This window comes from Falco cherrug, chromosome 19, assembly GCF_023634085.1.
Source record: "Falco cherrug isolate bFalChe1 chromosome 19, bFalChe1.pri, whole genome shotgun sequence".
Classification (NCBI taxonomy): Eukaryota; Metazoa; Chordata; class Aves; order Falconiformes; family Falconidae; genus Falco; species Falco cherrug.
Window position 1 is genome coordinate 463,220 of NC_073715.1, and position 25,642 is coordinate 488,861.

Below are 25,642 nucleotides of genomic sequence, written 5' to 3' on the forward strand. Positions count from 1 at the left end.
TGCAATGAAGTGCTGAAATGGGCTCTGCAGGGCTTACTGAAGCACTGAAGACATCCTCCCTGCCCCTGCCTGCAGAACCACCAGACACACACATGCACACACGCTCTTTTAGGAGTACTTGGATCCTTTGCTGCAGTTTTCCTGGTGTCCTCTCTAGTAATGGGTTAACAAAAGTTGATACTCCTGCAGAAAACTTTTTCTAGTAGGAGAATTGCCACTGCTGGAAATAAGTGTGTCCCCCCAGGAGAGGCAAGGCCCGTGAGGGATTGCCTCACCCTGCTGCCCAGCAGGTTCCCCTGCAGCCCCAGGGACAGCTGGAGGGAGCCCAGAGGGGCAGAGGAGGGAGGCAGGGAGAGCTCAAAAGCAGCCCTTGGTGGGGGGCTGCTGAGAGCTCCCTGCTGGAGAAATCTGCAGAGCCCTGGAGCCGGTAAGTGTGTGGCTGCAGGGCAATGCCTCTGCAGTTCCTAGCCGGGTCTGCAGCAGCTGGCCCCACCCCAGCCTGTGGGACCGTGTGGGAGCCTTTTGCTGTGGAGGAGGCCAGTGTGCTGCAGAGCAGGGCTTCCCTGCTGCAGCGTGGGAGGGCCAGGGCATGTGGGCTGCCTTGTGCCAGGGCCGGCTGCAGGGCTGTGAAGGTGGCTGTGCAGGCAGGGGTGCCCAGGGCTGTCCTTGCCAGCAGGGTCCCTGCAGCCCAGGGGGCTGTGTGCTGGGGCAGGGGCTCTGCCGCCTGCCAGGGGCAGCTCTCAGCCTGCTGGGGGCTCCCGACAGCTCTGGGGGCGTATGGACCGACCCCTGATAGGGAAGGATCTCTCTGCTGTTGAGAGTGTGCCGCAAGGGTGAGCGCTGCTTAGAAGTATAGGTTACCCTCAGAATATGTCTGGATGAGACTTTTCGTATCGAAGGTCAGCGCAGGGATTGCTATGATAAATCCAGGGCTCTCCTCAATCTTTGTTTTCAGTTTTCTGTTGTTGGGGGCAGGAGAGGGGAGGCAGAAATGTTAATGGAGATCTCGAGTTTGAAGATGTCCCTGAGACTGCCAGCTGTAACTCTGAGTGATGAGGAGGTCTGCCAGGAGCCTCCTGAAGTGCCCTCAGCCACTCCTCCGCCTATGAACAGCAGCAGCAGCACCTTTGCTGGAGCCATCAGGGTCGTTCTGAGCTGCCCTTTTCCCCCTGCGGACAGGACCCTGTGCCCAGCCAGTGCCCTTCAGAGAGGCACGTTTGTGCGGGGCCAGTGCACAGAGGCAGAGATGTGGTCTGTGAGCACTGACAGGGAAAGACCTGGCACAGGGAGATACCTCCCACAAGGAAAATCTCCTGGCATCCGGGATATTGCAAGGACTGATAGGAAACTTCAGACAGAATTGTTGTTGAAGGGAGAATCAGAAAGCTCTCTCTGACCATGTGCAGTGCAGACCCCTTTCTCTGAGGCATCCCCCTGGCCTGCTCTCCCCCCAGCAAAGCCTCTGCCCTCAGGGCTGGGGGTCCCGAGGCGTGAGCCACCCCCTCTGCAGCCAGAGCTCCAGCAGAGCCGCGGTGCAGCTCTGCAGCCACGTGCCCCGGTCCCTCTGCAGAGCACAGGGGCTGAGAGCAGCTGCCCGGCAGTGTTGGTGTGTGGGAGGTGGCGAGCAGAGCTGGGTAAGGGCAACGCTGCCCTCAGTGCCTGGCTCGCTCGCCCTGGACACTCTTACCTAGACCATCAGTGCAATTTTACTTCTTTCTCTGCCGTTTTGGGTTAGTTTTATTCTCTAGCTCTTGCTGTCAGGCTCTCTGGGGATGGGTGTTTCAGCTGCAGAGTCACACTCTGACCTTGTGGGTCCTCTCCTGCAGGTGTGTCCATGGGAACAAGTGTCCCAGCTTTCCTCTCAGCTGTGGGGCTGTGGGCAATGCCCTATGTGGGGCTGGGCAATGGGCTGGTTCTCCCTGAACCTGATGCTCTTGTTAGGGCACTTGGCTACCTCCTTGAAGTTCCCTTCCAAGCAGCGAGTTGCCCTCCAGAGTGGAAACCTGTCCCTTCACACCCAATAGTGATCTGAAAGCCCCACATAGAAGCGTAGAGTTTCTGTGATGGAGAAAACACTTGGGGTGGGTGAAATGAGCTGTGTATCCTTTGCTGTGGGTGGGATGCTGAGTTCTGATGAAAGCCTACAACCTTTACTGGTCTGTGGTGGGTCAGTCCGTTCTCAGCAGTGCCTTGTGGTGTTTCAGGGTAACATGGGAGTGTGGCCACCATTCATCTCAGGAAGGTGCAAGCCCATAGAAACTGGGAACCAGAAGGACAGACCACCTCCCCTCACTGGGCACTCACCCACAGGCAATCCTCTTGCCTCACAGACCTCACTCTGTTCCACCGGAGGGCAGCAAAAATGCTCTGCTTTTCTGACATCTGAAAATACTCAACAGGAGAGATGGGGGGGAGCTGTGAAAAAAACTCAAGCTCTCTTACAATGCCTTCACCCTTCCCGTTCCTTAGCACTGGCGCTGCAGACGCTGACCAGCCCTTCTGCGTTGGCACTGGTTTCAGAGGACAAAGTTAAACACCAGGACTGGTCCCTGCCCCCACCCACTGCTGCAGAGTGGGGCTGGCTGGTCAAGAGCCCGTGGGCAGATGCCCTGCTCTTCATCACCCACACGGCCAGCACCAAGCAGGGCTGCAGCCACACAGCTGCAGGAAGGTCTCCGAGAAAAGAGAGGGATGTCTGTGTGTGACGGGGGGATGGTCTGTGGGAAATGGCTTTGATTTTGCTTGCAGAAGTCTCCCCTAAATTAGCACTGTCTTTTTCTCCTGTGACAGGACCATATGCCCAGAGGCAGCACATGTCCAACAGCAGCTCCATCACCCAGTTCCTCCTCCTGGCATTGGCAGACACGCGGGAGCTGCAGCTCTTGCACTTCTGGCTCTCCCTGGGCATCTACCTGGCTGCCCTCATGGCCAACGGACTCATCATCACCGCCATAGTCTGCGACCACCACCTGCACACCCCCATGTACTTCTTCCTCCTCAGCCTCTCCCTCCTCGACCTGGGATCCATATCCACTATTGTCCCCAAAGCCATGGCCAACTCCCTCTGGGACACCAGGGACATCTCCTACGCAGGATGTGCTGCACAGCTCTTCCTGATTGTCTTTTTCCTTTCAGCGGAGTGTTCTCTCCTCACCGTCATGGCCTATGACCGCTACGTGGCCATCTGCCAGCCCCTGCACTACGGGACCCTGCTGGGCAGCAGAGCTTGTGTCCACATGGCAGCAGCTGCCTGGGCCAGTGGGTTTCTCTATGCTGCGCTGCACACGGCCAATACACTGTCACTGCCGCTCTGCCAAGGCAATGCCCTGGGACAGGTCTTCTGTGAAATCCCACAGATCCTCAGGCTCTCCTGCTCACACACCTACCTCAGGGAAGTGGGGCTTATTGTGGCTAGTTCCTGTTTAGTCTGTGGATGTTTCGTTTTCATTGTTCTGTCCTACGTTCAGATCTTCAGGGCTGTGCTGAGGATCCCCTCTGAGCAGGGACGGCACAAAGCCTTTTCCACGTGCCTCCCTCACCTGGCCGTGGTCTCCCTCTTTCTCAGCACTGCCATGTTTGCCCACCTGAAGCCCCCCTCCATCTCCTCCCCATCCCTGGACCTGGTGGTGGCAGTCCTGTACTCGGTGGTGCCTCCAGCAGTGAACCCCCTCATCTACAGCATGAGGAACCAGGAGCTGAAGGACGCACTGAAGAAGCTGATGCAGTCAGGTGTATCTCAGCAGCACTGAACTGCCTGAATCTCCTCACAAGGCATTTGCAGGTCATCTCTGGAACTTCCTGTGCATTTAGCGCTTTTAATGTCACAATTGTGTTTCTCCTAGAATGTTTGCATGCACTCCACTTCCTCAATAGCATGAACCCAGCCTGCCTGACCAGCCTGGCTTTTGTACGTTTGCATCCAGGATGGTGCAGCTGGACTCCTGTGTCACATCTCTGTAATTTAAGGGGCTTGTGTAGTGGAGACATCTATCAACTTCCCAGGAGAGTAAAGCACCAGTGTAGAGCTCAGCTGTGTGAGTGTGCAAAGTTGGGGCAAATAACAGGGTGGGGGCACGCGGCAGGGTGTCCTGGTGCAAATCCTTGGGTCACGGTGAAGGAAGCAAGGCAGTGATCGGGTGGGACACTGTCACAACGGAGGGAAGACACAGTCACTCAATATGAGTGATCAGCAGACTTCGTTTATTGTCTCTTACAGTCACCTTTTATGCCTTCTTATAATTAGCTCATACATATTACAAAAGTTAAGCTCATTATTGGTTAGTTGCCTAAATACCAAGTCCGCCCCTAGTTTCTCTTCTGCAGTTATCTGTTCCCACCTGCAACATTCTTTTCCCACCGAAATCTTCCTGTTATTGTGTAACAAGGACAGCCAAAGACAGTGTATTTTGCTTTACTTCAGATAAGCTGAGAGCGATGTGCATTTTTGTCCAGCCAGCTGGACTATGTCTATGTGACCCTTTTCAGCTAGCCAGTTATCCACAGGACACAGGGCTCTGCTCAGTGCCATGTTCCCTGGATACCCAGGGGAAGCTGCCCCAGGTGCCCCAAGATGTCCTAAGCATCAGTCGTTTCCTTTGCTTGTTGTACACCCCAGTCGCTACGAGGAACATTTGCTGCATGGTCAGCTCTGTCATCCTTAGTGGCTCAGTGATACCCAACTCCATTGCAACTCTAAATGTAAATGGAGCCACTTTCCTACTGTCACTGGTTACACACAAGTCCCATAGCTCTTGCCACAGTTGGCCGCTCAGCCAAGGCTGTGGTCAGACACCTCCAGCCAGATCATGTCCTCACGGCTTTGCTTTGACAAATAGTGAAGTAAACCACTGACTGTAGTAATCCCACCAACTGGCCTGGGTCCAGTCTTTCACTCTCGATGTTATCTCAAATAAACCCCAGTTTCTCAGCCTCTCCTTGTCCATAACATGATCCAGGTCCCAACCATCCTTATGGCTCCTGCAGGACTTGCTCCAGTCGGTCAGGGTCTTTCTTGTGCGGGGGAGCCCCACTGTGGGCTCAGCAGTCCTGATGTGGTCCTGTGGAGGGTTAACCACAGCACCCAGCCAGCCACCCAGCTGCTCATCTGCTCCCCTGACTCAACAGGAAAAAAGCAGAAATTATACCAGCAATGTTCATGGGTCATGGCCAAAATGTGTCATATTAAAATTCAATTTAATTTATTGCCAATTAAAAAATACATGGACTGTGAGAAACCAGGACTGAAACATAAAGACCATTCCCTTGACAGTTTCTCCAAGGGCCAAATTACTCCATTGTTCCCAATTCATCTACACACCAACACCCTGAGAGGTGTAAGGGTGCTGCGATGGAGAGACAGGACACTGCTTGATGCAAGCAAATGTTGATTTATTGTATACAATCATGAGTTTATATATGTTACCAGAGGCCGCGTGCTTTAAACAGATTGGTTCCTTAAGCTAAGCATTACATACTAGGCAATCCCTGTTTGGTTAACTACAAACAAAGGACACTTTAAGTAAGTTTTTACAGTCATCAATTAACAGCAAAGTGTTACTTCTCCCTGGCTCCATCTGTTCCTCATCTCCTTACCTTTTCTCGGCCTGACTCATCTTGTTGGTTGTCATCTATTCACCCTCCTTATCCTCCCAACGTTTGTGGCCTACAAGCTGGAGCACGTTCCTTTCAGCTAACTGATTGTTACTTATGGTCCTGATTTCCAGGCCCCCTCCTACACCTCCCCCTTCTTGTTTTTGAGCAATCCAAATCCCGTTTGTTTTAAACATGCATTCGATCAAGTTACTCATCACTCCTTGTAAGCGTTGAAACAAACAAGGAACACATAATACTACAACCAACAATACTGTCAATACCATCAATGCTCCTTTGATTATGGTTTGTAACCAGCCCCCTAACCCAAGGCTTGAAAGCCAGTCAGAAAAAGGATCATGTCCTTCAGTAACATGCTTCATATTCTTGCGCAGTGCTGCTAATTTCTGAGCTATGCTTTTTGAGTGATCAGACAAATTCATACAACACATTCCTTAACGATGTTCACTACAGGCTACTCTCTACTGTTCGTGCTGTTTCCTTATCTTCTACAGGTGGCATCACATCCATCCCTTGTTCTGTCTCATCCTAGTTTCTTCTCATACTCCCTCAAAGTTATTTAACTCTTTGCTGCAGGATCAAAGCTGCACATCGTCAAAGCAAGGCCAAAGCTGCACTTTATCTATGTCAAAACAAACCACTGTCTCTGTTCTGTACAATTCTACAATTCCCCCTTTTTGTTTTTGAACAGCTAGTACCAGGTTTGCCGTGTTCTGCGGGGCCCTTGCAAACATGACAGCAACCAAGGCAATAGCAAACAAACAGTACTGCACATTGAGTGAATGGATGCCAAAAAGGCTGACATTTCCTCAGATTTTGATAACATGTTCCTGCAGTGGGGCGCCTAAAATCCACACAGCACGTACCATCAAAATCCTCACAGCCATGTCCTTGAGCCAACAACAAAAGCCAATAGTTGCTCTGTTTTGTATGTCATAGTGGCAAATTTGACTCACATTCTTAACTGCCTACCAAACAAGGTGATTTAACTCTTTAATGCTTTCCCTGCTGTTACTCTGGATAAGAGAAGAACCGCTGCAATACATTCCCATCATAGCCTCCTACTACATTAGCATCTACATAAAGACAACTATCGACATTCCAAGTGCAAACAATATCAACTTCTTTTGGATTAACATTACACAAAGGTAATCAATTGTCCCAAATATCAAGGCTTTCAGTAAGATTCTTCATTCCCCACATACATTCACTTTTTTGCAACAATGTCTGCAAGTCAGTTTCAAGGAAGGGCACACCAAAGAAGGACTGGTTCAGTCAAAACGTTCAAAACATAGCATGCTTTCTCTGAACGTGCCTCTGGGGTCATTCCCTTCATTCCCTCTCTTTTTTTATGCAACCAGAGAGACTTTCCCATAACAGAGAAGCCCTTATTTACATCTCTGAGCCTGGACACAAACCGCAGCTGCATGCACCACCAGGCTCAGGGCAGAAATCATTCAGCAGTTACATAGCTGTATATCACTACACGCATGCAGACACCTATTTATCACTAGATAACCGTGTTTATCTTTCCTATTCTCCTTCACAATGCCCAGCTGTTCTCTCATCTCTTGTTAGGTCAAACATTCTCATTTTCCTCTCCTATATCTCTCTCCAGACATTCTCTATCCTCCTCTTTTTTGCTTGTTAATTCCAAAGAGGCAAAGGTTGTGTGTAGCTGGGTGACCATGACCTGATTTATGTTATAATCAATTAAACACTGAATACAGGAAAAAAGGCATGGGAGATATAAGGCAAACATCAATAAGGTGGTTAAAGATAATTATAATAAATCCTGTAATACTTTTGATCCATGGCCCAAAGTTTCCCAGCCACGAGAAGAGACCAATGGCATCCCGCCCCTGGCTCTGCTGCAGATTTTTGTTTAAGGCTTTTGAGTTTTGTATGCTTTTGTGGATTGATTCAGAGTGGTCACTCAGATTCACATAGCACATCCTATCAAAGTCTTCACACTCGTGTCCCTGTTTTAATACTAAAAGTTAATAGCAACTCGGTTCTGTAGCAAGATATGATGGACAGAATCAACATCTGTTAAGAAGCCAGAAAAAAAAAAAAAAGAAAAAAAAAGAATAGTATTGGTGGTATTACTTTTTTTAGCAAGCTAGCAGCCTAATTTACTAAGCAAGTTAAGAGTGTGTACTATTCTACAGAAGAGATTAGAGAAGCAAAAAAATGTGTTATGCTGCATTGCAGAGCACAACCTGAGAGTTACAGTCAGCTGTGAGCTCTGCGTTATAATCATTTTGACACATGTTGGCATTGTGATTGTGAAAGTTGCCATTTACAGTTTTCATTGGCATTATCATAGCTGGTTGTTTAAAAAAGCAACCCTTGAGCTTCCTCATGCTCGACTTGTTGCAAAATATTCTGAAGCTGATCAATAAAGTTAGTACATGACTCTTTAGGACCCTGCAAGACTGTGGCGAGTGACTCGCTAGAGGCTCGCCCAGACTCCCCCATCCTGACTGCCTTAATAGCCATCTCCTTCATCTGCAAATAGTTGTCCCTGGGATACCTTGCCTGGGTCACAGAATCAGCACAACTATTTTCTCCAGCCAACTGCTCACAGTTAACAGCAATTCCCCAATTAAGGTTTTCAATCAAGGCCACTACAGGTAGCTCACAAAAATCAGATAACCCCATCATAAACTGTGTCAGAGTTAGTACCATACAAAGCAATGACTTCCAGTCATGCAGTGTGAGTGTATAAGGCTCTGCCATCACTTCAAGAAGGGACATAGCAAAGGTATTATGAATCCTCCCTTCCCCCACTGCTTTAACTCTTTAACAGCCTCGTATTGCACAGGCTGCCACTCTCGAGGTTGCTTTATCTGACAAAATACTGAACATGCCCTAGCGACTTCCAAAACCCCTCGCTTAAGCACTTCCCACTTGCATTCCTGCCACCAATCCCTCAGACCCCCTTTCACCCTCCCCGAAAGTCCAGCCAATAAATCGGGAGAGGCGGTGGGGGGTGGAGGGGGGAAGGTCTAATTCCTTGTCCAGATCTATAGGACCTGGATCAAAAGCTTTATCAGTGTCAATGGCATCATTGTCCGAGTTGTCCTGTTCCTGCGCTTGGTCCTGTGTTGTGAGGGTCGCTGCAATCAGTGACAGGAGCTTTGGGGGCAGAGGAGGTGTGGACAGAATCGCCATCGCTGACGGTGTGTTGAGAAGAGTCTTGCTGTCGGTGGAATTTACAGCTTCCTGTGGTCTGGCTCCGTTAGTAGAATTAGTCCATACTTGGCAAAGAGTAGTTGGAATTTGCCACCAAGGTGCTAAATGCATTCCCGATGCAGAGTCCCCCTCTGCGGCAGCATCATACAATTTTCTGCTGAACACTTTCATTTCTTTGAAAGTCTCTAAAGTTTTTTGGCTGCTCACCTGTCTCGATGCATACAGGTGTTATCCTCAGGGTTTAGGTTGTCTGCCTGGTCCAGCCAGCAAGACGATCGTTCAGCCAAGACGTCTCCTCCAGAACGCAGCCCTCTTCCACAAGCTGTCTTTTTTATCGACCAGTTCCGTCCTTATTCTTCCAAGGCTTGGGAACACCACCATAGGGGTCACCATTTGAGGAGACTGAGGCACGGACTCCCGGATCTGACTAGAAGACCCTTTATGAGTCCATATACATCCCTCATAGGGGAAGACACTTGATTCCCATGTTTCCCACAGCTCACCTCTCAGTTCCAGAGGGACTTCAGTTGCCGGTTCCTGCTTCCTTTCAGCAGCTCATTCAACATTCTGTGGGACTTGCAGCCTGCCGCTCAGCCTGGCGGTTCATAAACCCATCACGTCGGGGTCACCGGGTTGCTGCAATGGATAGACGGGATGCTGTTTGATGCTAGCAAATGCCGACTTATTGTACAGAAGCACGAGTTTATTTATGTTATCAGAGGTCGCGTGCTTTAAACAGTTTAGTTCCTTAAGATAAGCATTACATACCATGCAATCCCTATTTGGTTAACTACAAACAAAGGACACTTTAAGTAAGTTTTACACTCATCAATTAACAGCAAACTGTTACTTCCACTTGGCACCATCTGTTCCTCATCTTCTTACCTTTTCTCGGCCAGACTCATCCTGTTGGTTGTTATCTATTCACCCTCCTTATCCTCCCAGGGTTTGTAGCCATCCCCCCAAGGTTCGTGGCCTACAAGCTCCAGCACGTTCCTTTCAGCTAACTGATTGTTACTTATGGTCCAGATTTCGAAGGGCCCCTCCTACACAGAGGCGATAGTGAAGAGGGGGTGATGGCACAGAACATCTCTGTTGCTCCAGTCTGGCAGGGTTTTCTTGTGCTGGGGCGCTCCATTGTTGGCTCAGCAGTCCTGATATGGTCCTGTGGTGGGTTAACCACGGCCAGCACCCAGCCAGCCACCCAGCTCTTCATCTGCTCCCCGACTCAGCAGGACAAAGGGAGAAAAAAAACCAGCAATGCTCCTAGGTCAAGGTACAGGCAGAGAGACTACTTACCAATCCCTGTCATAGCCAAACATGTGTTGTCTTGCCAAAGATCAATTTCATTCATTGCCAATTAAAACAGATGTTGATTGTGAGAAACAATGACCAAAACATTGAAGACCATTCCCAAGTTTCTCCCAGGGCCAAATTACTCCATTGATCCCAATTCACCTACACAAGCACACCCTGAGAGGTGTAGGGGGGATGTTGAAGAGGGTTGATGGCACAGGAAACCTCTGCTGCTCCTTCCTCATCACACTTCTGCCCTGCTCCAGCGTGGGTCCTCTCCATAGACCCTGCCATCTTTGCGGTCAAGGGTATGCATTGTTCATTTCATTCTGTCTTGCTTGTGTCCTTGAAACTCAGAGAATGACAGAGAACGTTGACATTGGAAGGGACCTCTGGAGATCATCCAGTGAAACCCCCTAGGAGAGGCACGGCCAGCTCAAGCCGGTGGTACAGGGCCTTGGCTCGGTAGGTTTGGAATATGTCAAGGGGTGGACATTCCATAACCACTCTTGGCAACTACCTGCAGTGGTTGAACATCCTCAGTTCAAAAAGTGTTACCTTGGCTCACGTGGAGCTCTCAGAGCCTTTTCTTCTCCAGACTGACCAGAGTTAGATCTCTCACCCTGTCTTCCTGGGAGCCATGTTCCAGTCCCTTCAAGAAGCTTGGTGGCCTTTTGCAGGACTTTAGTAGGTCAACAACTCCCTTGCTCTGGGAAGCCCAGCCCTGGACATGGCTCCAGATGTGGCCTCAGCAGTGCTGAGAGGAGGGGAAGGGTCACCTCCCCCCATCAGCCAGCGATGCTTTTCCTAATGCAGCCCAGGGGGCCGTTGGCCTTTGCCATGAGGGTGCATCGATGGCTCCTGCTCAGCTGCTTGTCCTCTGGCACCCAAAGGTCCTTCTCTGCAGAGCTGCTCTCTGGCCAGCCTGCCACCAGCAGGATAGCCCCAGGAGGGCTGGATCACGGGCTGGCCTCCTCCAGGGGCTTGCTCAGCACCAGCAGCAGCATCTTGCCCATCCTGGAGATGAGCTTCAGCTCTGGCACAGGCCGCAGGGTGCTACAGAGTCACCTGGGAGAGCAAAGCCCTCTCCTGCCAGGGCTGCGCAGCCCAGGCCTGTTGCCCTCTGGCCTCGGGGACTGCAGCCCTTGCTCTCATGGTGGGAACGTCCTTCATCCTTCTGCTGCCCCCTGCCACCCGCTCCAGCATCCTCTGCTGGGCAGCAAACCCCTCCCACACAAGGGCTCCCATCCCTGGGTACCGGTGTCCGTGTGACAAGCCTGCCCTTGGCCCTGGTGCCACACCTGAGGTGCTGCAGCCCACATGGGCCCCAGAGCCCACCGCCTGGGGCGTGGGCAGCAGGAGCCCCCTGTGCCACCACAGAGCTGTGACATCAGTGGCGTAAGCGCTGAGGAGGGGCAGGGCAGCTCCCACGCCTTTGGTAGGGGATGGAGACACAAGGTCTGTAGGGGAGACCTACGGGAAAGATGAGGGGAGGGGGACGCTCTGTGTGAGGTCAGGGCAGCTCAGATACATGGAGCTCTTGTATTGGACAGGCAATGAGGTTGGGTGAGAGCTTGAGTGTGGATCAAAGGGGAGAGCAGCCAGGGTGGCACTGAGGGAGGAATTAGTTGTGGTTTGACACTGGCCAGCACGCAAATGCCCAGCATCTGTTGTTCACTGACCCCTTACATGCCCAGCGTGATGGGGGAGAGGATCAGAGGAAAACTCACAGGTCAGGAAAATAACAGTTCAACAGGAGAAGCAAAAGCTTTGTGTGCAAGGAGAGCAACATGAGCAATTCGCTCACTCCTTGCCATGGGCAGCAGGGGTTCAGCCATCCCCAGAAAAGCTGCTCTTCAGCACATCTGTCAGTGACACGGGAAGACAAATGCCATGACCACAAATGTCCTCTTTTCATCCTCCTTTCCCCGAGCTGTTATTGATGAGCACAACGTCCTGGGATATGCAATATCCCTGTGGTCACTGGGGGTCAGCCGCCCAAGCTCCTTGCATCCCCCCAGTCTCCTTGTAGCGCAGGCAGAGTGTGAGAAAGAGAAGCCTTGGTGATTACTCTGCAGCGGTGACCAAAACACTGGTGTGTGGTCAGCGCTGCCTTGGGAAGAGATGCAAAGCACAGCACCAGAAGGGCTGCTGTGAAGAAAATGCACTCCATGCCAGCCCGAGCCAGGACAGAGCGACAGGTCATACAGTCAGGGTGAGGCATGAACAATGTCTTCTTGAAATGACCTGAGGAAACCTGTGGATCACAGAGCCTGTCTCTTCTGGGGGAATCAGTCTCCTTGGTGATCACTGCACAGGTAAGCAAGGATGCCAGGAGCCCAGGTCTTTGTGGGAGAGTTCCCCAGACCAACCAGGCCACCCACTCTGATGCTCATCTGCACCTGGGACTCCACAAAGAGGACAATCTGCTCAGGGATTTGAAGACCAGGGCCACCTTGCTTCTAGTAGTGTGCAGTTGTGGTGTCCCTGATGCCCAGGCATGTGTGGATGGAGAGCAGCAGAGCACAGCCCAGGACAGGAGGGAAGGAGAACCTGGCCTGCTGAGGGCACTGGCAGGTGGGATCCCATGGGGGCAGGGCCCTGAGAGCATCCCTAGGCCTTCCTGGCCCTGACCAGCCTCACCTGGGGCCTCCACCCAAAGCTTTGTCCATGGCTCCAGGAGCCCATTGAAGCCAGGCAGGAGATTCAGCCCCAGCACAACCTGTGCTGTAGGTGTGCGGGTCTCCAGGCACAACCACAGGAACAGCCTGGCCTGTCTATGGACCTTGTTGGTTCTGAATTTCAGGCTCACTTCCCAGCTTCATTCTGAATGGGGTGGCCAATGAAATGACTCCATTACCCCCAAGTCCTGGGGACATTCTGCTGCCTTCCTTCTTTCCTCTAACTCCCTCCGAATTATGCACACCTTCCTTGTTGTAATGGCTTGTCTCTGGCCAAAAGCCCAGCAGCCACCCAGCCGCTCCCTCCCCCCTTCCCTCCACAGTCAAGTCCAAAATATTAACACAGCGGTCTACATGTGGTGTTATGAGTGATGATAATGTGGAAAAAAAATAATTTCCCTCACTGTATTGTCAAGGCACCTCTTCATTTGCTCCAGGGCACGGCTGGCTGCCTCTGCTACCAGGTCACGGGCTGGGATTGTGTTTTGCCTTCTGTCCCCCAGCACCACCAGGGCCTTTTCTGCACAGACACTGCCCAGCCAGGCAGGTCCCAGGCCCTGCAGCTGCAGGGTGTTAGTCCACCCGAGGGAGGTGCAGGCTCTGCCCTTGGTCCTTCCTGCATCTGTGCAGCTCCTGACAGGGCGGCCACCCCACCTGCCAGGGTTCCCCTCCATGGCATCCCTAGGGCACAGGGATGGTCCTCTCAGTTTGGTGCCACCGACAGACACTGTGAGAGTTGCCTCCACTGGATTATCTTTCCAGCTCTTAAACTGTAAGCAGGAGAGTCCCCTGTGGTGCCCACACTGCCCCAGTATGTCCCAGTGGCCTCCAGGTGGGGTGTGAGCCCTTCCCCACTGCTCTCTCAGCCTGACCATCCAGCTGGTGTTTTACTCATCTCTTTCTGTTTGCACCCAGAGTGTCATGGCCTCACTTGGGCAGAAGAACACTGATGAAGACCATGGCCAGAGTTTTGTAAAGCTGAGGGAAATGACATCCACTGTGGAGCTCCTCACGCACAACTGCAGGCTGTTCCACGTGCCTCCCTCACCTGGCCGTGGTCTCCCTCTTTCTCAGCACTGGCATGTTTGCCCACCTGAAGCCCCCCTCCATCTCCTCCCCATCCCTGGACCTAGTGGTGGCAGTTCTGTACTTGGTGGTGCCTCCAGCAGTGAACCCCCTCATCTACAGCATGAGGAACCAGGAGCTGAAGGACGCACTGAAGAAGCTGATGCAGTCAGGTGTATCTCAGCAGCACTGAACTGCCTGTATCTCCTCACAAGGCATTTGCAGGTCATCTCTGGAACTTCCTGTGCATTTAGCATTTAATCTGTGACAATCCTGTTTGTTTTGCAATGCCTGCATGGAGTCCACTTCCTCAAGGCAGGAACCTAGCCTGTTTGACCCAGAGGCCTTTATCCGTGTGCTTTGGGGGATGGTGCAGCTAGACTCCTGTGTCACATCTATGTAATAAAAGAGTTTTTTCCCAGTACTGATATCTGGGAAGTGCCTGGTAGAGGAAAATACCAGTGTAGATTTAAGCTGGGTGAGTCTGCATGGTGTGGGCACACAGCAGGTCGGGGCACACAGCAGGTGTGCAGATCTAGGGGTCATGGTGAAGGAACCAAGGCAATTAAGGAGAAGCACTGAGGGGCCTGCTCTGTGCCATATCCCCTGGACACACCACACAAGCTGCCCCAGATTCCCCAAGAGGTCCCTAACACCACTCCTTTCCCTTCTTTGTCTTACACCCCAGCCCCCATCAGGAACATCTGTTGCATGGTCACCTCTGTCCTACTCCAGGGCTCAGTGAGACCCAGATCCATTCCTATTTTAAATGTAAAGGCAGCCACTTTCAATATAAAGGCAGCCTTGTTCGCACTGACACTTGTTACACACAAGTCCCATAGCTCTTGTCACAGTTGGTGTGGTGACGCAAGTCGAGACAGACTCAAAACCACTGTATATGCGTGGGTGAGTTCAGGCAATATGGCTAAAATGGCATTTATTGTTTTAACATATTGCTTATATATCTTAGACAGTACATGTGTCAGATGCTGATAGGCTTTATGTCTTCTCCTTGCTTGCTGTTTGCTGTTGCTGTAGGTGCCCGTATGCTGCGGTTTTAAGTTCTGGTTTTTTCACATCCTGTTTACATGCCTGACATTTTTGTAGATGTCTTAAAGGTACGCGACTAAGCCTTCAAAGTCAACTAACTCATTAGCAGACCGACTGCAGACCCCAACAATTCCCCTATTTTGTTTTTGAACAGCTGTGTGCTGTTTGCGGCAGGTGTGCTGTGCGCTGCAGGGCCCTTGGCAAATACGACACAAACTAGGCAATAGCAAACAAACAATACCGCCAACTGAGTGAATTGATGCCAAAAAACCCCTGACAGTTTCTCAGGTTTTGGTAACATGTTGCTGCAATGTGGCACCTAAATCCATGCAGTACACGCCATCAAGATCCTCACAGCCATGTCCTGAGTCAACAACAAAAACTCAATAGCTGCTCTGTTTTGTAAAATCGCATGTGGTGGCAAATCATCAGCTAACAATCCCAAAACACTAGAGGTTTGATTTGCATTCTTAACTACCTAACAAATAAGGTGATTTAACTCTTTTAATGCTTTCCCTGCTGCTGCTCCGGGTAAGAGAAGAGCTGCTGCAATACGTTCCCATCAGTTCCATGACTCAACTACACCATTGCATGTTTCATCCAAAGCTATACTGTGTTTAAACACATTATGCTTATCAGCATGAGCACATATTGATTTATGTGGGTGCCATGGTGCCATCATGGCCTCCCGGTACATTAGCATCTACATAAAAACAACTATCAGCATTCAATGTGCCAACAACATCAATTTCTTGTGGGTTACCATTATACAGAGTTAACCTATTATCCCAAATACCAAGGTTTTCAGTAAGATCCTTCATTACTCAAAGTCTTTGATGAAATCGTACATTCGGCTTTTGTGCAATAATGTCTGTTAACACACGTTGCAAGTCAGTTTTGAGGAAGGGCACACCAACCAGGCATGCGTGGGAGGGTTGACTGCCTTGCACCAGAGACACACCAAACCGGGATGGGTTCAGTTGCTGTGCTAAGGAGACCACACATCAGTTGTTGGGTTGACTGGTGGCAGCCGTGCTCCCACGATCCAGCACGCTAATCTCAGGCCGCACACAGCGAGCTGGTATCCATTGCAGACCTTCATCTGTAAAGACACAAGCATAACCTCTCCCCCAAGTTAACATCCATGCGGTCCTGACCACTGCGCGGTACAAGGGTCTTTTGTGCCTACTAAGACGCCTTTGTGCTTTGGCTGCTTATTACCAAGTGACACAAAGTGCCGCACAATGGGAGGCACCGCATGGTTGGCAGAGATTTTCAAAAAGTTCAAAACACAGCATGCTTTCTCTGAACGTGCCTCTGGGGTCATTTCCTTCATTCCCCCTTCTTGTGTTTCAAGCAGGCATTTGAGAGTATTGTTCATGCGTTCAACGATGGCTTGGCCCGCGGGGGAATGGGGAATACCAAATTTGTGGGAGATCCCCCACCGGGAAAGGAACTGAGTGATGGACTTGGAGCTATAGGCAGGTCCATTGTCCGTTCTGATTTCAAGGGGGACACCGAGCACAGACAAAGCACGTTGCCAGTGCCAAATGACCTCACGACTGGTCTCACCTGTGTGGGCAGTAGCAATCATTGCAGCAGAATATGTGCCTATTGTAACATGGACATATTTTTGTCTGCCAAACTCGTTGTAATGACTGACATCTGTTTGCCAAAGTTTTAAAGCTTGAAGGCCTCTAGGACTGACTCCAAGACTGGGTATGGAGGTAACATTTGGACAGTCTGGACAGGCTGCAACAATGCTGCATGCAGCAGCCTGAGAGAGACGCTTTTGGCCAAGTTGATGATACCAGGATTGCCAAATACGATGATAAAATTGGTGGGCTAACACGGCCTGCTGGTGGGCATCAGGAACAGGCAGTGACAGAGCCACAGAAACTAGAGCATCAGCTCTAGCATTGCCTTCAATTAGAGAACGGGTAGGGAAGAACAGCTGTAAAATGCATAACATAAAATGGAGAGCGGCGTTTCCAAATTCCTTCCCAACCTAAAGTCTAAGCTGCTAAAAGTTTGGGATGGTTGACATGGCCAAGGACAGTGATATCCAACTTGGGAAGGAGGGCTGCCACATAGGCTGAATCAGTAACAAGATTAAGAGTGCCTGGGAAGAACTGAAATGCCAAGGCCGCAGCTTGTAACTCTTCAACTTCCAGGGTTCCTTCCAAATATACAATTTGGGAATGCCATTGCCCGTCCTGCTTCCAAGCAGCAGTGGCTTTTCATGGTTTTCCAGACCTGTCCGTAAACACTGTGTCACCTTTGACTGGGCATCTCTGATTTAGCTGCCGTGGCTGCAAAGTTACATCTACAGTCATTTTCAAAAGTGGATGAGGTGGATGATGGTGCTGAACTTGCCCTTGAAAACTGGCAAGAGCCACTTGAAGGGCAGTAGCGTTTGACAGCGCCCATTCAAAATTGAATTGTTGTACAGGGATAATCACAGCTGTTGGATCCACTGCGGTCAACTCTAAACATCTTTTTCAGATTCTTATGATCAAGTTGACAAAATTGGACCATCCAACAGAATTTTTCTTAGACTGCAAAGGCAAATCCAACCATACTGCAACAACCGACTTGGCTTTGTCTGCTTTGTCTTCTGGATCTAAAGGAATGGTGAACATACAGCCTTTCAGATCAATAACTACAATGTCCCACTCCATTGGTATCACGGTGGCAGACGGCAATCCCGGCTGCAAGGCCCCCACGGGGGCCATCACTGCATTGACTTTACGCAGGTCATGCAGCAATCGCCATTTCCCTGAAATCATTTTCATCACAAATACAGGGCTGTTCCACGGGCTATGTGACTCTTCAGTGTGGCCCGTGTTTAATTTTTCCTTAAGTAATTCATGCCGGGCACACAGCTTTTCCTGGGGCAGGGGCCACTGACCTACCCATACTGGTCTGTCGGTCAGCCAAGTAGACCAAGGGGAGGCTGTTTCACTGCCTGCAGTACAGCGGCCCCAGTTAAAAATCCGTGGTGATCCAAACTCCCCACTGTCCTAGACAATCTCGGCCCCACAGAGTGAGTGCTGTGGTAGTAACGTATGGCCGGACGGAGGCAGTCTGTCCTTCTTGTGTTTTGATCTGTATAGGTTTTACAGACAAGTAGCTTGTAGTCACGCCCCCCTGACCTACATCTCCCGCTGCGTTATTTACCAAAGGCCATTGAGGTGGCCAGTCCTTGCTTGATATGACAGTTGCATCTGCTCCGGTATCCAGAAGACCGCTCAACTTCACTTGTGCCGGAGTGCCTCCCGACAACGCCAGAGTGCAGGTCATGTTGGGTCCTTGTGGAGATGGTTCTTGTGTCCAAGACACTTGAGGTATTCCAATGGAGGTGAATCCTTCATTGACCCGTCATCTAGGCTCTGTTTGGGGAACAAAACTCTCAAAAGGCACAAGCTGAGCAAGGCGTGTATTTTTTGGAATCATAACAGGAGGCACAGGTGTAGAAACTAAGGCACATATTTGATCCGTAAAGTCTATATCACAAACACCAACATGGACTTGGTTATTTTGGACTTGATCTAACACTAGGGTGGACCACTGAGCCTGATGTTGAGGGCTGGCATACTGCCCAGTACCCATCAACACGTCAGGCCCATTACCAACCCGGGGATCATCCTGTGGAAGGTTCATATTCTGCAGCCCTTGCTGTTCCACCGCTGCCGCCATGTGCCGTGGGAGACTGATAGTGGCACAGGTTGGAAAATGATCTGCGCCACCTGAGAAATATCGAAACGAGTCCAAGTGTCCATGGTAAGCAAATGTAACAATTGCTTTGTAACCGACGAATTCACCCCGTACTGAGAAACAGGTTTTTGCAAGTCCTGCACTATTTTCCAAGCAGGTGCTGTATGAACCTTGGGATTACCAGCAGCCACGTCTCCTGTTATAACAGGACATGCATGCAGTGCAACAGTGGAAGGAGTAGTAACATCAAGGAGCGGTCTACCTGTATGTCCTACTAAATTCCAGTTTCCCTCTTTCTGTACCCCATCTTTTACAGCCTGCCAAAATTGCCGAGGGCCACGTGGCATTACCATTACGTTGGATACTGGATTTCTACCACCACCACATTCATCGCTGCCTCTGACTGATAACCTTGTCGTAGCTGGACATGATTCCCGATTTTTGGCATTTCCACCCTGCGTAGGCAGGGGAGGAGCAGAGGGGGCAGGCGGGAGGGGAGAAGCAGCTGTGGGAGGAGGGAGTGTGGGCTGCCATAAATGTCGGTGGGACTCAGGGGGGCAGGGATCAGTCCGCCGAGGTTTCTGCTTGCCGTCCTCATCCTCGGAATCACTACCGGACATAGGTCGATGCCATTGGGCAGATCTGGGGGCTTTGGGACATTGAGGAGTGGTGACTGGTAAGGGGCACGGATTCTCCCCCTCCCCCACGACCTCACCCTCTTGTCTGTTGACTGAAGGGTGATCCAGGGGAGGTCTGGCTGATACACCCCCACTGACGTCTTGCTGACTTTTCAAGCCCCCCACAGCATCACTAAGCAGTGCCCATGTAGCCAAAAGCCACGACACCTCTTTGTCCCCTTTCGCCACAGCTTCTAACAGTGTCGATCCCAAATTCTCCCAGGTCGACACACTAAAAGCAGTCATGGTGGATGCTTCTACTCCTTGTCTCTTGGCCCACAATAACATACATCTTAACCACAGCCCATCTAAAGTAGTTCCACGCTGCTGTAACATTTAACTTCCACATGACAGCACCATGGTATCTTCCTTAAATTTGTCCCCATGATGTCCCTGGTGGCTCACCTTTCTGGTGTCACGGTCTCCCAGGACCTTGCAGCCGTCCCGTTGCGCTATTCCACTTCACCAGGATCCATCTCCCCACCAACCCGCTGGTCACAGTCTCACGGTCTCCTTATGATACCCCTTATTGGGGTCACATCAGCACGTTGAGGTAACCAATTGTGGCGACGCAAGTCGAGTCAGACCCAAAATGTGGAGTGGCTGGAAGAAAACGGGCATATTATGAGCAACCCAGACCGAATAACTTGGTTGTAATAACAGGCCGCAGCTCTAACAAGCTGCAGGTGTTGTGAAGGACATGTGCAAGGCCAAGGGAGACAAAGAAACTGTGTATTCACAGAGAGGTAAGAGAGTTGGACAGAAAGATGATAAAAACAGGATGCCTGCACAAGGGGGGAGCAGCGTGTGGGCACCGCACTGGGACCAACAACTTGGGAGGTGGGAGCGTGTGAACGAGCAGTTTTAACCGATCACCTTTTACATAACAAAGCGTGCGTAGTGTGTGCATTTTTAGCTGTAGAGTATAAATTGGTGTGAGTCTATTAATAACGTGGCACTAACTTGATCACATTGGTCGTATAAGTTGTGTCTGAGCCTTCTGCATCAACAAGTGGCGCCCGAACAGGGACCCTCTTGTCCATGCTTGCTGGAGCACAGAGGTGGACAAGAGGGGGCAGAAGAAGCTGGCCGTAGCAGGTGCTGCCCCATTGCATGGGAAGATGCGTGCGCACAGCCGTTGGAATCTCGCCCCGATCAGGGGAGCGGTCGGGGAGGAGATGGGGTCCACGCTGAGCAAAGAGGAAGCGGCAGTGGTGAAGCTCCTCCAACATATCCTCTCTCAGAGAGGGTTATCTTGTGATGAGGGAAGCCTGAAGAGGTTGCTGTCGTGGGCTCGGCAGCGTGGATTAATCCGATCCGTGAGTGCAGCCTCTGAACTAGACACTTAGGAAAAGGTTGGCGCAGCACTGTGGGAGGACATTAGCTCAGGCTCTAAAGGCAGGGGGAAGCTCTCCACAGTGTGGAGGCTGATCCCAGAGACTCTGTGCGGCGAATGAAGAGACGGGACGCAGCTTGATGCAAGCAAATGTCAATTTATTGTACAGAAGCACGCGTTTTTATACACTTTCAGAAGCTGCGCGTTTTAAACTAATTGGTTCTTGAAGCTAAGCCTTGCATACTAGGCAATCCCTGACTGGTGGTTAACTACCAGCAATTAACAGCAAGGTGTTACCTTTCCTTGGCGCCATCCTTGGTGCCATCCGTCTCCCACTCCCCTGTGCTCTGCAAACATGCCTCATCATGTTAATTGTTGTCTAGACAAGCTCGAGCACATTCCCCTCAGCTAACTGATTGCCACGCATGGTCCTAGTTTCCAGACCGCTCCTGCAACTCTGAAAGAGATGAAAGCAGAATGACAAACTACCACATCTGCTTTTGCTGCCCTGTCGGCAGAAGTTGAAGGCGCTAGAGCAAAAGACTCTGCTACTGCTATGACATTCTCGGGAGCCTCGTTCCCAAAAGCCAAAAGAAAGGACAGGGATGCATGGTGTGTAGCAGCAGTGCGGCTAAAGCGCCAAGAGCCAAAGGAGATGAATCTGCCACCGCTTGAATCTCCCGGTCCATGTTGGAGAGAGAAATACCCGGAACGCGTGCATAACGTCTCGACAGAGGACAGCTTCTATCCACCTCTGCCTCTGTCCACGCCTCCATCACCCCAATCGGCATCTGCAGAACGTCACTGTGGATTGGAGAATGTACAGCTGCAAGATCTCATGAAAAAATTGGAGCAACTTGAGACATAGATGCTAGAATTGGCACAGCCTGCTCCTATAGCACTGCCACTATCTCCCTTCTCTATTAATCCTTTTTCACAGGGTGGAGGAGGGGAGAGTGGCTCTGGGGAGACATTAGCAGCGGGACCGTTACCACCGCTGGTTCCAATGGGAGGCATGGGGGGTAACTGTAATCCAACACGTCGATGGTGGGGAGTCATTTGGGATGCAATTATAGAGGGGCAATTTGGGCCGATGGCCTTTCCTGTGATAGTAACACCACAGGGTAACGAGTGGGAACCTTTAGACTGGAAAGTAATCAAAGAAGCGGAATTAGCAGTAACACAATATGGGTTTAAATCTCCATATACTAACTCAATAATTCAGCATATTTTCACAGCAAATTTATTAACTCCATATGATGTGCGTATGGTTGCACAAGCTTTGTTAACGGCTTCTCAGCAGATACAGTTTTTTCAACGCTGGCAGGCAGCGAGTCATGCTGCTGCGGCCACGCCACGTCAGCAGGGGGATCCGCTGTTTGGAGTGAATGCCCAAATGCTTTACAGGTGCCAGCCCCTTCGCTAACCCTTAGTGGCAAGTGGGATTCCAACCCAAGGTGTTACGATTAATGCAGGAACTAGCTCTGAAAACGATTTTTGCCCTCCATGATGACAAAATAGCACCAGCATTTATGGGGATAGAACAGGGACCTATAGAATCTTACCCAAAATTTATAGACAGACTGCATGCCGCTCTCATGATTAATCCTGATCTGAATGAGGATATGAAAGCAAAGTTTCTTGATATGCTTGCTTATGATAATGCTAATGAGAAAACTAAGAAAGCTTTAAGCCTCCTGCCGTGTGGGTCATCAGCTGTCCAGCTGTTGGAGGTGGCAGAAAGAATGATTGATCAGGAAAAAACTGCCTTTATGGCTGCCGCGGTAGGAGCTGCAGTGAAGCCGCTTGTGCAAGGTAAAAATAATAACGGGAGGCAAGCTAGGAGATGTTTTAATTGTGGCAGGATGGGACATATTAAATCACAATGTCATGTTCCAGGCTCACAGCAAAAGAAATGGTGTGTGCAGTGTTGGGAAGATAATCATAACACCAGTGATTGTCGGAAAAAAGGGGAACGAGACACGGAGCACGTCTCGCCCTTGTGGTACGACACAAGTCCAGGGTGCTTGGACCGCTGCTCCACCGCCACCTCCGGAAGCACCAGAGTGGACCTGACAAGAGCAGTAGCTATTACTCTTACCGACACCACAGTTCAATTGGTTGATTCAAATCTTGTGGGACCTTTGGGACATGGTGTGAGTGCCTTATTAATCGGATGTTCTTCAGTATCTAGGAAAGGTATTTTTGTAGTCCCAGGACCTATTGAAGGACGGATTAAAATAATGGTTTACACACTAACTCCCCCTATAACTATTAAGGAGCGATCAAAAATTGCTCAATTAATTCCTTTTGAAGCAGAAGTGCCTAACGCAGAACAAAAGACAAGGGCTGTAGAAGGTATCGGATCCACCGGTCAGCCTGGTGTTTTGCTAGCCATGGACATCAGTCGGGGAAAACCGGAGGAAGAAACATAACTGAGACACCCTAGTGGACAAGTGTGCAAATTGCAGATGATTATAGACAGTGGAGGTGATGTAACGATTGTACCTTTTCTTAAGTGGTCTAGGCGGTGGCCTCTAATGCCTGCGGGTACCGGCATTGTAGGGGTTGGTGGGACTCAAGCTACCTTTATCAGTAGAGACGTAATTGCATTTATGTTCTCTGATGGTAGGGTAGTAACTACATGTCCCTACATAATGCACCTGCCTGTGGCACTAATTGGAAGAGATCAGCTGAAAAACTGATGATCCAATTTGGATTGATCAGTGGCCGCTAAAGCAAGACCGGCTGCAGATTGTCAATAATTTGGTGCAGGAACAATTAGATGCTGGGCACATCGTGCCTTCAACTAGTCCATGGAACACCCCAGTTTTTACAGTCCCAAAGAAGTCTGGGAAATGGCAGCTGTTACATGACTACGAGCAACCAGTGCCGTTATGTGTGATATGGGCGCCTTACAACGCGGGCTACCCTCTCTGGTTATGCTGCCGGAGGATTGGGATTTGGTGATTATCGATTCAAAAGACTGTTTCTTTACAATTCCTTTACATCCACAGGATGCTGAAAGGTTTGCTTTTACAGTGCCATCGATAAATAAAGCAGAGCCAGCGAAAAGATATCACTGGGTGGTGTTGCCGCAGGGAATGAAAAACTCACCTACGACGTGTCAATTGTTTGTTGCCTGGGCTTTAGAACCCATTTGTGAGCAGTATCCTCATTTACTTATCTAGCCTTACATGGATGATATTTCGGTTGCAGGAAAACAGCTGGATTCTGAGCTGTTTTCTCAGCTGAATTTTATGTCAGCTCACGCATAGTCTTGGAAAAAGGGGGTTGAAGATAGCCCCAGAGAAAATTCAGAAGAAAGGGAGATGGTTGTACCTGGGCTGGATCATTACAAATGGAATGATTCGACCTCAGAAAGGGAAAATTAACACAGCAATAGAAACATTGTCTGATGTGCAAAAATGAATGGGAGATATCCAGTGGGTTCGTAATATCTGCGGAACTACGAACGATGATCTGAAACCATTGATGCCACTCCTGGGAACATCTGCACAGGCTCAGGAGCGCCGTCAATTGAATGAGGATCAGCAACAGGCGTTGCAGGTGATCACTAATAAGATAGTAACAACTTATGCTCACAGTCGACTAGACAAGCAAGCTCTTTCGTTGATGATAATTAACTCAGGAGGTGAGAGAGAACACCCATTAGGGATTATTATTATCCAGCTGGGAGAAGGGAAACTGCATTTACGAATTTTGAAATGGGTTTTTCTCCCTTTCCAGCCCAGGAAGACAGTGGTTACACACCCTGAATTGTTTTCACAGCTTATTATCAAAGGGAGGCAGCGAATTGCAGATATCTCAGGCCTCGAGCCGACTATTACATATGTACCTGTGTCTCAACTTTATTTGGACTGGCCGTTGTCTGCTTCAACAGAATTTCAAATAGCAGCTGCTGATTTTTTGGGAACTCTCACTAACACTTACCCTTCGGACAAACTTTTGCCATTGTTATCTCATCAGCGCATTGAACATTTGCCTTTGCGATCGGAGGTTCCTTTAAAAGGGATAACTGTTTTTACTGATGCTGGGTGAAAATCTCAGAAAGCTGCAGTCACCTGGAAAGCAGGAGAAACCTGGGAACATAAACTGCTCCCTGGGGTGACCGGAGACTCTTTACAGACTTTAGAACTCCGAGCTGTTACTTGGGCATTTCAGCACTGGTTTTGAGAACCCGTTAATGTAGTATCAGACTCATTATATGTTGTGGGCACGGTACAGCGTTTGGAACATAGTATGGTGAAACCTGTGAGAAATCCTGTATTGTTTACTCTGTTGTTACAATTGTTAACGCTTTTGAACCAGCATCGGGATGAATATTTTATTGTGCGTATTCGCAGTCATCAGAAATACGGAGGTCTCGCGTTAGGTAACGCTCGGGCTGAGCAGCTTGTCGCTCCAGCCTGGACAGGTCCTGTTGTTAAAACCTTTGAACAAGCTAGGTTATCACATGAGTTTTTTCACCAGTCAGCAAAAGTGTTGGCCAGGCAATTTCACATTCCTGTGGCTGATGCTAGGGAAATTGTACAGTCTTGTCCTGATTGTCAGAAGGCAGGAGCTGGCCTTGGTTTGGGGGTGAACCCTCGGGGACTCCGACCCCTACAATTTTGGCAGATGGATGTAACTCATATCCCAGAATTTGGCAGGCTTAAATATGTGCATGTTTCAATTGATACCTTTTCCCTAGCGCCCTGAGCAACGGCGCAAGCTGGTGAAACAGCACGGCATGTAATTAAACATATGCATGCTGCCATTATGGCACTTGGAGTGCCTGCACAAATCAAACCTGATAATGGCCCGGCCTACACTTCTTGGAACTTTACTCTTTTTTGTCAGCTTTGGGGTATATGTCCTATCGCAGGCATACCACACTTTCCCACGGGACAGGCCATTGTGGAATGAGTACATCAAACACTGAAAGCGCTATTGCAAAAACAAAAAGGGGAGAGGTACTGGGTCCGGCAGAGCATCTTGTAAAAGCGATA

General features: G+C 49.9%; 1 protein-coding gene across 1 annotated transcript; it reads left to right on the plus strand.

Annotated features, from left to right (window-relative positions):
• The first annotated feature begins 2,792 nt into the window (after positions 1 to 2,792).
• On the plus strand, positions 2,793 to 3,749 carry LOC102050001 (olfactory receptor 14C36-like). Its single transcript, XM_027811212.2, has one exon. The coding sequence runs from the start codon at positions 2,814 to 2,816 to the stop codon at positions 3,747 to 3,749; it is 936 nt and encodes a 311-aa protein (XP_027667013.2). The 5' UTR covers positions 2,793 to 2,813.
• The last annotated feature ends 21,893 nt before the right edge of the window (positions 3,750 to 25,642 follow it).